This window comes from Hevea brasiliensis, chromosome 1 (genome assembly GCF_030052815.1).
Source record: "Hevea brasiliensis isolate MT/VB/25A 57/8 chromosome 1, ASM3005281v1, whole genome shotgun sequence".
Taxonomy (NCBI): Eukaryota; Viridiplantae; Streptophyta; class Magnoliopsida; order Malpighiales; family Euphorbiaceae; genus Hevea; species Hevea brasiliensis.
In genome coordinates this window covers 908,758-924,414 of record NC_079493.1, presented here as the reverse complement: position 1 = coordinate 924,414, position 15,657 = coordinate 908,758, and the positions used below count along the sequence as shown (strand labels likewise).

The following is a 15,657-nucleotide window of genomic DNA, read 5'->3' as shown; positions in this document are numbered from 1 at the left end:
AATGTTTTTCTTGCATTAACTAAACTTAAAGGAATTAAGATAAATTGGAGGGAAACCTTTAGACATTAGCCTAAAATAGAATTAAAAAGCAATACAAGTAAAAATAATATTAATTTTTGTTTAAAAAATAATAATTACACAATTTTTAATAAGATAAATTAAATAATTAATTAATTATCAAGATTTCTAAAATATTAGACTATTTTTAAAATTATGATTTTTATTTTAAACAAGTTGAAAATAAATAAAATTTTAAAATTTTAAGCTAATTATAAAAAATAAAAAGAAAAATTAATAATCATAATTTATTATTTATTATGAATATTTTTATAAAAAATTCAAAGAAAAATATATTAAATTAATTTTAGTATTTCTTTACTATGCAAATTGAAGTTAAGGGTTAATTGTGATACATCCATCTAAATTGAATGACGATAAATGAAATTTTCTTACTACGAATCTGTGATAATAGGTTACAGAGATTTTAATGTTATCAAAATTAAAATTTAAAAATTTTTATGATATAAATTAAAATAAGAAATAACAATCACGTAATCACGTCTAAATTGAAAGAAAATAATATTAATTTTCTTTATACAATTTTAAACAACTTTAATATCACTTGCATTGTTACATATATAACTTGACTTAACCACGAGAAAAAATTATTAAAAGTAAAGTTTTTTTTTTTAAATTTATTGAGCGCATTTGGTATAAGTTTGCTATTATATAATAAAAATAAATTTAGTAATTATTAGATTAAATATTAACATTAAAATTTATGTATTATATTATTTTAATTATATATATATTTTAATTAATTTTACATAAATTTCAAGTAAATATTATATATATATATATAATAAAATAAATTCTTAAAATTAAAATTTTAGTTTAATATAAGATGCCTCTCGTTCTGTAAGACAAATTGGGCAGAGTAAAATGGGCTTAAAGCCTCAAAGTAATTATTTCGATGGGCTGGTTAGTTCTATTACAAGTATGTATATAATATAAATAGTTTCCTACCACAGGTTGATTTTGGTCCATGAAATCAAAGAAATTTTAAATTTGGACCATTTAGAGTCGAGTTGGATCATCAATTCAATAGTTAAAATTATTTTCAAATTTTTTTTTAATTTTTACTTTTATAAAAAAAATGGATTTAAATTGAATCTATTATTAATTTTATTAATTTTAATTCAGTTTAAAGATTAAAGAGAGATCATCTGATTTTAATCTTAAATGATGGAGCTAATTTTAATTCGATTTTAAATTTAAAATAAATTATGACTGAGTCTGAATTATTTTTTCACCAAGGTAAATCCTAATTGACTTCTGGCCAATTTGTTTCATAGAGAATAAAGTCCATGTTAAATATTTTTTAAAGGTGATTATATTAATATTTTATGAGAAATTTACATGTTTTCTATTATTTTGGTAGGCATATTAATTATATAATTAGTGAGAATTATTTCTAAAAATTAAAATAAAGTTAAAAAAAAAAAAATTGAGAGTCATTAAATCATATTACTAACAATCCTTCACTGCATTAGCGAGGAAAAAATTAGAATCATATGAAATAGTTAATTAATAAAATTATTCAATCAATCTATATATATATATATATATATATATATATGACGATTATATTTTAATTATTAATTATGATAAATTAATTTCACACAACTTTTATTATAATTAATAATAGAAATATAATTGTACTGAATAATTACATTTAGCAGAAATATATGGATGCATAATTAGTCCTGCTATAATAAAAAGCATATATTCTATTTTCTGTCGAAAATACATATTTTGAAACGAATGGAAATACAATTTTCTTGGGTAACAAACAACCTTTTTTAAATGTATAATCCATTTTTTTGGCAATAAAATGATCATTTGAAAACATATTTTACCACGCCAGGAATATGAATATTAATGAAATAATCATCCCAATCAATGGATTTTGGATCGAAGTAGAACATATCAGTCTCTATATTGTTCTCTCTAGCTGCCATTCGCAATTTTTCTGTGTTCATGTCATCAAATCTGCAGGATATACAAATAAAATTAATATTAAAATAAAAACTTGTGTAAGTAACAAATAAATTTGATTATAGATTGATACATACACTCCCTGGAAGAACAAGTATGGCTTGTAAAGTTCCACCAATCGCATCACAAATTTGATCTTCCTATTGAGATCACTATACATGCCCTCAAAGTAATGACAAAATGCTGTATTTGCCAATTCTAGTCCCTGCGTTTATCCAAATTAAACTAAGAACTTTATTATGCAACTTAATAATATATTGGTCTGTTTGGTATTATTAGTCGAAGTATTGCCAGGAAAAATATGATCTTAAATATATTTATTAAAAACTTAAAAATAAACAATAATTATTATACAAAATAAATATTTTTTATACTGATATAATATAAATTTAAAATATAAATGAAAACTAGTTATTTTATTGATACTCTACTCCATTTCATAAACCAAATAAATTAGATAAATTTTAATTTAATAATACTGTGGTATTTTTCAAAATTATAAAATCTTGCATTTGAATTTAAATCGAATAAATGAAGGAAAAAAAAAGTTATATATTCTATGTTATTCTGTAAATTTGATAAATTTGATAAATTTTAATTTAATGATACTGTATTTTTTTTTTTCAAAATTATAATATCTTTAATTTAAAGTTAAGTGAAAAAAAAAAAAAGAAGGAACCTTTAGCAATAGGAAGTATCGAAGTGCCATGTATCTGCGGAAGCTATTCATACTGTCCAAGACTTTAACCTTTCCAACCTTGACAGGTTTTCCATCTTTACCAATCCATGGTTTCTTTGTGAAGTAAATTAACCCGTAATCTTGAAGATTTGTGTACCTAATTGGATGTCTTACTGAGGAACCCACTTGGTAAATTATTGCATCATCTGATGCTTCATTAACATGAGCCACCATTGATACAATTATTGCATTCACCACCATATCAGCTGGTATCTGCATTCAATATTTTTTCATCAAATGCTACTAAATAATTAATAGGTTTAAAGCACCAAAATGCTCATTTTAATTTCATGCCTAAAGCCAGAGAAAGACATTATTATTATTATGGAGAAAATGAATCACTACAAGAAATGTTAGATTTAGTAACAATAATTTTTCCTATTAAATGTATAAAATTTGCTATTATAAATATATGACAGTAATATATAAATTATTTTTTATTGCTGCTATAAAATTATGGTCGTAGATATTTTATATCAAAATTATGATTGCTATAAAAAAAATTATTAATAGCAATAATTATTATTGCAAAATATTTTTAATGATAACAACAATTGCTATTATATTTTTTTATATATTATTAGCAGAAATTATTCATATCATTGCTATATATTAGCTTTAATAGGCAATAAAAATATTGTTGCTACAAAATTTTTATTACTAATTCTAATATTTAATATAGTGAATTCGGTCTAACTCAATTTTAAATATTAACTTAACGAAAAGGAATTATATAAGTATTTATATTTAATATTTTTGTCTTATATTTGATAAATGTTAAACAATAATTATAATCTAGTAATTGATTTTTTTTTTAGTTTTTAATAATTAATTCTTTTAAAATAATTAATTAAAATCAATAAATTTCAAGATTTATGAATCGAAAGATTTAAACTCGAAAACTTTAAAATTCTAAACATTTTTTTAAAAATAAATTAAAATTAACAAAACTACTCTGATTAGCTTAAAAAAATCTATTAATGATTAACAAAATAAGAATAAAAGCTTAACTCACCAGATCAACAATTCCATTGACGTCACCAAGGAAGCATGTTAGTCTTCCTTTGCCATAACCAACTGCCAAACTATCAATTGTTCTGCAAAAATGATCAAATTAATCATCATCATCATAACTACATATTGAACTTGACCACACATTCCTTAGTTTTCTTTCCATTTCTCAAGAATCAAACAGAATCTCTCATATATATCCACTCATAATTATAAGGAAAATTGTTGAGGACATACCTAATTCCTTCAACCCAACCAGGGAAAGGTTCTTTGTAAGTACTGGTTATAATGGTGGGACGTAAGATAACTACAGACAAATTCTCCTTCAAGTGTCCAACAAGCATCTCTCCCATTGCTTTTGTAAATACATATGTGTTGGGCCATCCATAGACCTTTGCCCTGGCCATTCATTTGCAATAAATAATATAATTATTATTAACAATAATCACATATATTCCAATCAATTAATATATAGAATTTATGAGCAAGAAAGATTTTTTATTCATAATCATGGATATTTTTTAGTTAAATTTAGCACATAAAAGTTAAATTCTTTTTTTGGATAATTTTAGAAATATATTTTTCACCTTAAGATAAATAATCATAAAAGCTTATTATCAAAATCAAATTCTAATTAATACTAACTCTCTAAATTTAATACTAACTCTTGTTCAAGTAGACCAACTACATCATATAAGATTTTTTTTAATTTGATTAAATTTTGATCAAGGTTGAAACTCATGACCTCAGCATCTGGAGAGAAAAATCATCATATTAAATATATTAATTGATCTAAATGGGTACCATTCCTAATTCCAACTGGAACTGCTGGGCAATCTCTGTGTTTATATGTCTGTTAATCTACCCATTGCCATTTTCTACCACCTTGGAATTATTACATTCAATAGAATTTAAAAAAAAAAAAAAAAGAACAATTTTTGGATGCTAAGGCCCAAGATATTCCAGTTTGATTGGATTCAATTTAAGTTGATAATCATTGCCACCTACCTGGTGATTCCACTGGCTGTTTCAAATTTAAAATTAAATTATTTGATATTGAATTTTTAAAATTAAAAGTACTTTTTAAGAGAAAAAAAAATACACTTTAAATGTTGTTAAAAAAATAATTTTAAAAAAATGTTTTATTATTTTAAAATTTTAATAATTAAAATTTATTAAATTTAATTTTAAATTATTTTTTAATACTCTTTAATTAACATATTTAAAAAAAATATTTCTCAATAATAATTTCAAATTCTAAATAACTCTTATTCATCTAGATGCACTCTTGATAAAAAAAATAATAATAATTTATAATAATTTAACTTTAGAATCAATGCAAAATTGGACTATAAAAAAAGGAAGAGAATCAATTAATATGGAAATATGTGAAATTTAAGAATCCCACTTGATTTCTATCCTTTCAATTAATTTTTGTGTATCAAATTAAATTTTATTCTAAGCGATTTTAAGAATGCGTTTCTTAATATTAATTTAATGCATCGATGATAAATAACCATTAATCTTAATTAATAAAAAAAAAATCTCACATCTTTCTTACATGAAATCACCATATTGAATCACTTGATTTTTTTCCCTAAGAGTTTATATAAATTATTTAAATATTGCACACCTTATCTCTAATTTTATTGTAAAAGGTAGGTACCCCGCTATATGAATGGACACTAAAATAGAGCATTAAATTTCTAGATTTGGAATGATTGAGATATACCTTAATTAACACAACCTTGGATCAATACTAGAAATCAAAACAATCAATATTAATTACATGGAGGATTAGAATATGAACTTATGACGACCATTTACCCTTAGTTATAGCACATGAACCTAATTTTTTTTTTTATTAGAACAAACATATGAACCTAATTTTTAGTCTTATAATTTTATAATTAACATATTAAAAAAATAAAATAAATGCTCAAGATAGTGAGTTTAAAGATTAAAAAAAAAGTTAAATCATGACTATAAATGCTCAAGATAGTGAGTTTAAAGATTATAATTTATATGTAGAAAATAAAAAAAAAAAATTAAATCATGACTAAAAAAACTTTAAACTTTATAATTTTTTTAATTTTATCAATTTAGTCATCAAATTTTTACATTAATTTTAATTTTAGCAATTAGCATAATTAGATCATTTAATTGATAAAAATAATTCAAATATTTGCCTATATTATTAATAGTAGTTAATCATTTTAATTTTTTTTATCATTTTAGTAATTATTTTTAAATAAATCAAATAAAAATATTATTCACAAAAAATCAAATACTTATCATTTTGGAAGTTATAATTAGATTTATTATTGTTATATTATTTATTTATATTTTATATTTAAACATTTGAATTTTTTTTCATTTGTTAGGCCTAAAATTCGAGATAACATGATGATAAAAATATGAATTAAAAATATAATAAAGAGAGATAATTAAAAACTAAAATAATAATATTAAATGTATTATTTAATTATTATATTTTTTTTATTTGATAAAATTAATAAAATTATTGAATAAATTAATTAAAAAGATTCTATTAAAATTGATAGTTGATATAAAGGTTTTGATTTTTTTATCATTTACCTAAAAAAAAATCATATATAAATATACGTTTTTCTAATAGATGTAAATATGTAATCATTAAGGTCATTTTATGAGAATTATAATTTTAATGACAATTTATATGAGAAACTGTGTTAAATGGTTACAAATTATATTAAATAAACTATAAATTATAGTTTTTATATAGATAATATGCATTAAACAAATTTTAATGGCGCATTTGCACCCTTTTGAAAAATCGATATATATCATTACCTTCATTTATTTTTATCTGTTACTTTTTAAGAATTGTTTTGTCCAAAATTATTTATCAATTTGAGAATATTAAGGTGCAATAATTAATTTTTTTCAATTTTATTCTTATTTATACTAAGAACAATAATTATTTCTATAATTTTTTATAACTCATCTTATCATCTCTGATGTGGAGCATTATATTTATTTAATTTTAATAGGAATATTTATTAGTTATTCAATTTCAATTAGGATTAGTTATTTTCCTATTCTATCTAGATTTCCTATTGTATTTATGTTTATCTAAAAGATTTTCTATTGTATTTATGTTTATCTAAAACTCCTATATAATAGTTATCTTATTCTAATTGGTTTAGGACTATCAAATCCTATAAATACCCTTCATTATATTCAGATTTTGTAACTTTGTTTATTTCTTCAATTTCTAATAAAGCTTCTTTGCTTATTTTTATCTCTTTCTTCTTAAAGTTTTGGATTAAACCTTTTTTGTTCTTTGGAGATTTTTTCTTGTGACAATCTCTACATACTACACGCTAAGTCAGGTGATATAAAAGTAGGAATTTTACCCTCATTACGATGGCCAATACTAGTGGTGGTGGTGGCAATCAACCTTGTGATGGAGATTACGAGTTACTAGCTGTTTGGAGAGTAATCGGAGAGTAGCAAAACTCTATAACAAAAATTATATGACAGTTGCAAGAGATCCAAGAGCAATTGCACACTAGGGTGAATGTTCGTGAAAATAGGAATCAAGAACAAATTCAAGCCAGTGAATCTAACCGTGGTAAAGCTAAATTTGATCATGATCTTGTCAATCCAATGAGAAAAGCCATGATGGATGATGATATAAGTGATGATGAGGAGATGGACTTGGGGTATGGTGCACAATAAGGACAAAGGAAAAACATCAAGGCAATACATAAAGACACAAACTCTTTTACACCTGATACACAGTGAATGAGAAAATCTTTGATTTAATCATTAATGGTGGGAGTCAAGAGAACATCATCAGTCGAAGAGCTATCCAAAAACTCTCCTTGACATCCAAGGCACATCCACATCCTTCCACTATAGGATGGATGAAGGAAGTTGGAGAAATTCAAGTGAACGAGCGCTACAAAGTTCCTTTCTCTATTGGTAAGTATGTTGATGAAACTTATTGTGATATTGTTAACATGGATGCTTGCCATATTTTTTTGGGAAGACCTTGGCAGTTTGATGTTGTTGCAAAGCACTCTAGTCAAAAAAATACACACCAGCTAGAGAAGGAAGGAAAAATTTATACTCTTGTACCAATTGGAGAAAAGAAACCTATCAAAGCTTCTAAAGTGGAGGAAAGGGATTTTCTCTCAATTACCAATAACCTTTTAAATTTGCAGCCAAGTGCAAAGAGACTAAACAAGTACATCTTTTGGTGATAAAGGGCGAGGAAGGAAAGAAAGAGGAGGAGCCAAGGCAATTCTTAGTGGAGGTAAAAAGCCTATTGGAGGAATTTCATGATGTGGCTCCCGATGAATTACCCAATGAGCTGCCACCCATGAGCTATATACAACACCATATTGATTTTGTGCCTAGTGCAAACTTACCAAATCTACCTCATTATAGACTGAGTCTTAAAGAAGGTGAGATCCTATGGGAGAAGGTAGAGGAGCTATTGCAAAAGGGACACATCCAAACTAGCTTGAGTCCTTACGTAGTGCCGGCATTACTAACACCAAAAAAGGATGGGAGTTAGAGGATGTGCATTGATAGTCGAGCTATTAATAAAATTACTATTGGGTACAAATTCCCAATCCCTCGGTTGGAAGACATGCTTGATCAATTGGAGGGATCAATCATCTTCACCAAGATTGATCTAAGGAGTGGTTATCATCAAATCATAATATGTCTTGGGGATGAGTGGAAGATGGAGTTCAAGACAAGGGACAGATTGTATGAATGGTTAGTCATGCCTTTTAGGCTAACCAATGCATTAAGCACATTTATGAGGCTAATGAACCAGGTACTTAGGCCTTTCATTGATAAATTAGTAGTAGTGTATTTTAATGATATTCTTATCTATAATAAGTCCCTTGATGAGCTTATGGGGCATATTAAAGGGGTACTTAAGGTGTTAAGGGAAAAGAAGCTATATGCTAATTTGAAGAAGTGTATTTTCATGGCTAGTAGCTTGTTATTTTTGGGATTTGTATTGAGTAAGGATGGTATTAAAGTAGATGAAGAGAAGGTAAGGGCTATTAGAGAGTGGCCTACCCCTAAAATGGTGAGCAAAGTTAGGAGTTTTCATGGTCTAGCCACCTTTTATATGAGGTTTATTAAGCATTTTGATAGCATTGTTGCACCTATTACTTAATTTTTGAATGGGGTGAGAAGCAAGAAAAGAGTTTTACCTTGATTAAAGAAAAGTTATGTAAAGCACCTGTGCTAGCTTTTTCTAACTTTGAGAAATTATTTGAAGTTGAATTTGATGCTAGTGGTGTGGGAATTGGCGTTGTGCTTTCTCAAGAAAAAAGACCAATTGCTTTCTTTAGTGAGAAGTTGAGTGAGGCTAGGAGAAAATGGTCTACTTATGATAAAGAATTTTATGCAGTTGTAAAGGCTTTAAAGACATAGGAACGCTACTTAATTGCAAAAGAATTTATACTTTATACCGATCACTAAGCATTGAAGTTGCCAAAAGAAAATTAGGAATGATATGCATGCTAGGTGATCAGCTTTTGTGGATAAGTTCTCATACAAGTTGATTCATAAACCAGGGTAACAAAATGTACCAGTTGGTACTTTAAGTCGAAGGGTAGCCTTAATTAAAACCCTTAGCGTGGAGATTGAAGGATTTAAGCATTTGAAAGATTTATATGTGGATGATGAGGATTTTGAAGAAGTATGGGATAACTGTATTCTACATTAGTCCCATGATAATTATTTTGTGCATGATGCATGAAAGGTGGACAACTTTGTCTTCCTCATACATTTATTCATGAGAAAGTCATTAGGGATTTGCGTGAAGGTGGCTTATCAAGGCATCTTGGAAGGGATAAGACCATTGAAGCTGTGAAAAGTAGATACTATTTGCCTAAATTGAGAAGGGATGTGACTCACATTATTTCTAGATGTCATGTGTGTCAAACATGCAAAGGACAAACACAAAATACAAGCCTTTACATGCCTTTACCCATGCCAATGCCATATAGGAGGACTTATCGATAGACTACGTGTTGGGTTTACCACGAACTCAACGGGGTATGGATTTGGTTGTTGTTGTTATTGACAGGTTCTCTAAAATGGCACATTTTCTACCTTACAAGAAGACAATAGATGCAACTTCTAAAGCCAAACTATTCTTTAGGGAGGTTATATACTTGCATAGAGTGTCAAAGACCATCACATCTGATCGTGACACCAAGTTCTTGAGTCACTTTTGGATTATTTTGTGGAGATTATTTAATTCTTCATTAAAGTTTAGTAGCACAACACATCCCCAAACTGATGGTCAAATGAAAGTGGTGAATAGAACATTGGGAAATTTGATAAGGAGCATTTATAAGGATAGACCAAAGCAATAGGACTTTGCCATAGCACAAGCTGAATTTGCTTACAACAATGTTGTCTGTAGTGTTATGGGAAGGACTCCATTCTCTAACATGTACACTAGGGTTCCTAATCATGCCTTAGACTTAGTAAAGCTTCCAAAGGTTCTAGGTTCGAGTGTAGCTACTGGAAATCACGCTGAACAAGTGTGATCAGTTCAAGAGGATGTGAAGAAAAGGCTTGAGAAAGCTAATGCAAAGTACAAAGAAGCTACAGATAGATATAGAAGATTCAAAGAATTTGAGGTAGGAGATGAAGTCATGGTGTTTATGAGCAAAGCAAGGATTGTTGGGGGATGCCATAAGCTTAAACAAAGGAAATATGGTCCATTTAAGATCACTAAAAAGATTAATGACAATGCATATGTTGTTGATCTTCCTTATTGGATGGGAAACATTTTCAAGACTTTCAATTTGGTTGATTTGTCCTTGTACCTACCTGATTGTGCACTTGAGTATCTGGAAACTAGCACGAGGATGAGTCTTTTTTCAAGTAGGGGTGAATGATGTGGAGCATTATAGTTATTTAATTTTAATAAGAATATTTATTAGTTATCCAATTTCAATTAAGATTAGTTATTTTCCTATTTTATCTAGACTTCTTATTGTATTTATGTTTATCTAAAAGATTTCCTATTGTATTTATATTTATCTAAAACTCCTAGATAATAGTTATCTTATTCTAATTGGTTTAGGACTATCCAACCCTATAAATACCCTTTATTATATTCAGATTTTGTAACTTTGTTTATTTCTTCTATTTTCAATAAATTTTTTTTGCTTATTTAATTATCTCTTCTTCTTAAAGTTTTGGATTAAACCTTTATTATTTTTTGGAGATTTGTTCTTGTGAATAATCTCTACACGCTACATGTTGCGTTAATCTTTCTCTTTCTTAATTAGATGAGATACAAGATAATTTAATTAAATTGTGGAGAATTTTATCATATTTTGTATGATTCAATTCATTTTTTAATTATTGTAAAAAAAAATCTTAAACAACAATAAAAGTGGGAGGAAATATATGATAAAATATTTAAGAATTAATGATGAACCTTTGGATGCCCATATCTTTCATGGCTTCTTTAATTGCTTCATTTGAGGCACCTTGAGCTTGGAGTTCAGTTAATTTTTCATCGATAAGTTTCTTCTCTTCATCAATGTCTAATCCAGAGAGGCCATTAAGTGTCTCACCCATTCGATAAGGGGTCTCCAGTATCAATCCTGCCTTCTCCCCACAAACATAAGCTGAAACAAAATGCACTATTAGTTCCTTTTATTTATTTTTTTTTAATTGGTGGGTCGCCTATAATATGCCCAAAAAAAAATCAAAAGATAATGATCATTAATATTGAAACCAATTAATTAATTAATGTTAGGTTTGTGACCAACAATTTTAGTGGTTTTTGAAGAGGTATTTTTTGAATATGAGTGGGAGAAATATTTCTCAATACGATGGAAGAATATTTCTTATATAGAATAGAACTCTTATTTTAGTATTATTTCAAATGAGATTCCTAATTAAATTAATACTGATGGGCTAATACTATAAATAAAAGTATGATGAAAAAGTTGTTTGACTTTACCAACTATTGAAGAGTGGCTTTTAACCCATGGAAGAAAAGACTTTTACCATTGAGTAGAGTAGTACTTGCCTATTACAATCCCATGAAGGAAAATAGGTTTCGGCCTAAGGCAGAGAAATGCATAGTCTAAGAGAAAGGGCTATTGTTCATTATATTTGAAGACATCCTTTATAGTGTAGTAGTTAAGATAATAAATATATTGTGTTATATTTAAAGGAGATTGAGAGAACTAACTAATATATTTAATGTAAAAGTTCTCTTAAATATAATTAGGATAATGAGTAGTTAACTTTAAAATTATAATTTATTATTATATTTGATTATAGAGAAAAATGACGATATAGCCCTATATAGAAGAAGCGAACCACATAAATATTTGATTTTTTGTGCATTTGTTTTGTTTTTTTTTTTTTTAGTTTATATGTTTGCACAGTGCAGAGCAGATAATCTTTTCAATAATGAGATGGTTGTATTTTAAAAGTTTTTAATTAAATGTTTTACTCTCATTTATTTGTTTTTTTATGTAAAATTAAAATTTTTTATTATTAATAAAAATAAAAGAAATATCATCAGTTTTAATTTAATAATATTATAATTATTTTTAAAATTATGAAATCTCAAATTTAAATTCAATCAAAATAAAATTAAAAGAATAAAAGGGATAATACTAACCAGTGGATACATGGACAAGAACTTTGAGATTAACACATTTCTTGGCGAAGCATAAGACATGCTTGGCTCCCATTGTGTTGATACCAAGTGCAACATCATATCTGCATCAAATTATTCATTAGATGAAAATCATTTAAATTATTTCTTTATTAATAAGAATTAATTAATTAATATACTCTTTTTTGTTAATTAATTAATTAAGTACCTTTCATCAAAGTTGGTTGTTGCTGCTAAATTAACAATTACATCCAATTCTCTCCACATCTCATCCTTTAAATAGGATTCTTTTACCCCAAGGTCCACACCATAAGATATGTCTCCAGGGACAAGAACTATCTTTTTAGAGATAAAAGAATTTAGATTTGCACCCCATTTTTCTTTTACCAGTCTAAACAAGTCCTTCCCTATAACCTGTAAAAAAAATTACCTCAAAAATCATATATGAGTAAAAACTAATTAAAAAATATAGATTATAAAAAAAATTATCTTTTTTTAATAAGCAATGGGAATGCCTTCTTAATTTCCTTGAAAACATGATAGCAAAACATAGAGTTTTAATTTAGTGATATTAATTACTAAATTCATCTCTAAGACTATAAGGTTTTGAGTTTATATATTTCTATAAGAAATATTAGATTTAGCGGCAACAATTTTCACTGCAAAATATACAAAATTTGATGCATGTTGCAGGTATAAAATTTTAATTGTAGGTATTTTACAGCAAAATTGTAATTGCTATAAAAAAATAGTTATTAATAGAAATATTTATTGCTGTAAAATTGTTTTAATAATAACAACAATCACTGCCATATCTTTTATATATACCATTGCAGTAATTGTTCATATTATTAACATATGTTAATTTTATAAGCAACAAAATTAATATTATTGCTACATGTTAATTTTATAAGCAACAAAATTAATATTATTGTAAAACTTTTAACGGCTAATTCTAACATTTGTTGTAGTATGATCAAGTCCCAATTTCGAAATCAAATAAACCAAAAAAGATTATACAAAACTTAATTCATAGAGAAATATATATGGCATGGGTTTATTTTTGGAAGAAAAAATAGTGCTTAAAATAGAGAACGCTATGAGGTGAAAGCTTGAAGGAGAGCTTATAATAATATGGGTTTTCTTTTGGAAAAAAAAAATAGGTGCTTAAAATAGACACGACTCTAAGGTAAAAGCTTGAATAAGGGCTTATAATATATGATTTCAGCCGTAGGAAGGGGAAAAAGAAGAAGAAAAAAGAAAAAAAGAAAAAATCTTGACACAATCCATTCTTCTTGAATATATATAGTTCTACCTCATTGTGCAATCGTTGAGAGGCACATTTAGCATCTGCAGCTCTTAAAAGAAGATACAACTTCTTCACATTTGGTTGCTCTCTCAATATCTTCTCCACAAAAACTGCACCCACAGAAGAAAGCCATTAATAATTAAAACCTCAATCACTTTGAGAGAGAGAGAGAGAGAGAGAAGATATGCACTCTTTGCTAAAAACCCAGTTGCACCAGTGACCATAATATTCTTGTTTTCAAGAAATTGCAGTACACTTCCAAATTCCATTTTTGAACACAGAGACAGAGAGAGAGAGATATGTGTGTGTGTGTTTAAGCGAAACAAGAAACACTTATGCTTATGCTTTGGCAAAATATGGTCCCATTTATCATATAAGCATGAAGAGAGGACAAATATACATGAAGTGAAGTACACGATATAGTAGTTATAATTGATCACTTATTAATTCATTCACTGAAACTTAATTTTAAGATTTACCATATTTAATATTTATATTGTTGTATGTCTTTAATTTAATTAAATTATTTATCACAAAAAAAATAAAATTTTTATGAACATTAATTATGCTAAATTTTTTTAATTATTTTCTATGAAGTAATGAAGTCCACCTTGCCTTGTAGAATGTACATTTATGGGGTGGGGGGTGGTGGCCAGCAACTACGCAATGCTAGTTCCTTTTCTTGTTTATGATACAATTAATAATAGAGCTACCATATCCAATAGCTTTATTTTGATGATATTGAAATTATTTCTAAAGTAATAATAATAATAATAATAATAATAATAATAATAATAATAATAATAATAATAATAATAATAATAATAATAATAATAATAATAGCTACCAATTAAGAAACAAGCTAGATTTGTCCAAATCTTATATACATATACCAAACACCTCATTTCAAATAACAGATCGCATCACTAAATATAAAAGGTAAGATATATATATTCGCATGGCTCGAAATAAATATATTTTTCTAAAAAAAAAAATTAGAGTATCATTGCTGTGTTTTTTTTAAGATTTATTTTGCTCTAAATTAGGTTTAAAATTTTTAATTTTATAATTTTAGAAATATTTTCAATAGCATTAAATTAAATTTTGATTAACTATCATAATTCCTGGCTGCCTCTCTTGACTTGGCTTAGAAGTTGAATACATATTATTCACTTGACAGAATCTGATTTAAATCTCCACCCTTCTAAATTCTTAAAAAAAAGAAAAAATTCTGATCACACATTGTGTTTTATTGGCAGAATTATGCATGGAGTTGTAGGTTAATATTCTTAACACGAAAAGTTTGAGATCTATTATTATTATTATTATTATTATGTGATTTTTTTTTCCCTTATTAGTTAGTAGCATTAGGTGAACCATCCCTTTTGGTTTTTGGTGGGATGGTCGCCAACAAGACATAGAAAAATTGAAAAAGATTCAATATGAATCCAACCATGCATCCCCTCTTTGAAATAGTTTTATATATAGTTATAGAACATTCATACACAAGCACATTTTCAAAAAGTATTAACAAAATAATTATGTTAGGTCTACCAGTTTTATTATATTATCATGGGATTTTACTAAGCAAAAGCTTCTGCTAAAAGATGGGTTTGAAATTTGAATGTTTCAACGTTGATTTAACCCTTTGACACAACAAAATTCACCACATCTAGCTAATTTGTTTCTTTGTCCTTGCATGAAAATTATTCATACTTCATCAACTACCTTTTCTTGTTCAGGAGGAAAACCAATATTAAATTAATAATTTCCCATAATAACTAACCAATTAACTTCTCTTTTGTATGCCATAAGATTTTGTTTATCTACTTCTTTTCATTTCATTTGTTGACTAGAAGAATAATT

At 26.5% G+C, this 15,657-nt stretch overlaps 1 protein-coding gene across 1 annotated transcript; it reads right to left on the bottom strand.

Annotated features, from left to right (window-relative positions):
• Positions 1–1,760: 1,760 nt before the first annotated feature.
• On the bottom strand, positions 1,761–14,184 carry LOC110654150 (fatty acyl-CoA reductase 3). The gene is made up of 10 exons (XM_021810052.2): positions 13,982–14,184; positions 13,798–13,901; positions 12,691–12,896; positions 12,486–12,586; positions 11,283–11,475; positions 4,046–4,207; positions 3,813–3,894; positions 2,738–3,010; positions 2,136–2,263; positions 1,761–2,052 (listed from the first exon to the last, which is right to left on the bottom strand). Exons 1-10 carry the CDS (start codon positions 14,058–14,060, stop codon positions 1,899–1,901), a joined length of 1,482 nt encoding a protein of 493 aa, XP_021665744.1. The 5' UTR covers positions 14,061–14,184; the 3' UTR covers positions 1,761–1,898.
• Between the last annotated feature and the right edge of the window lie 1,473 nt (positions 14,185–15,657).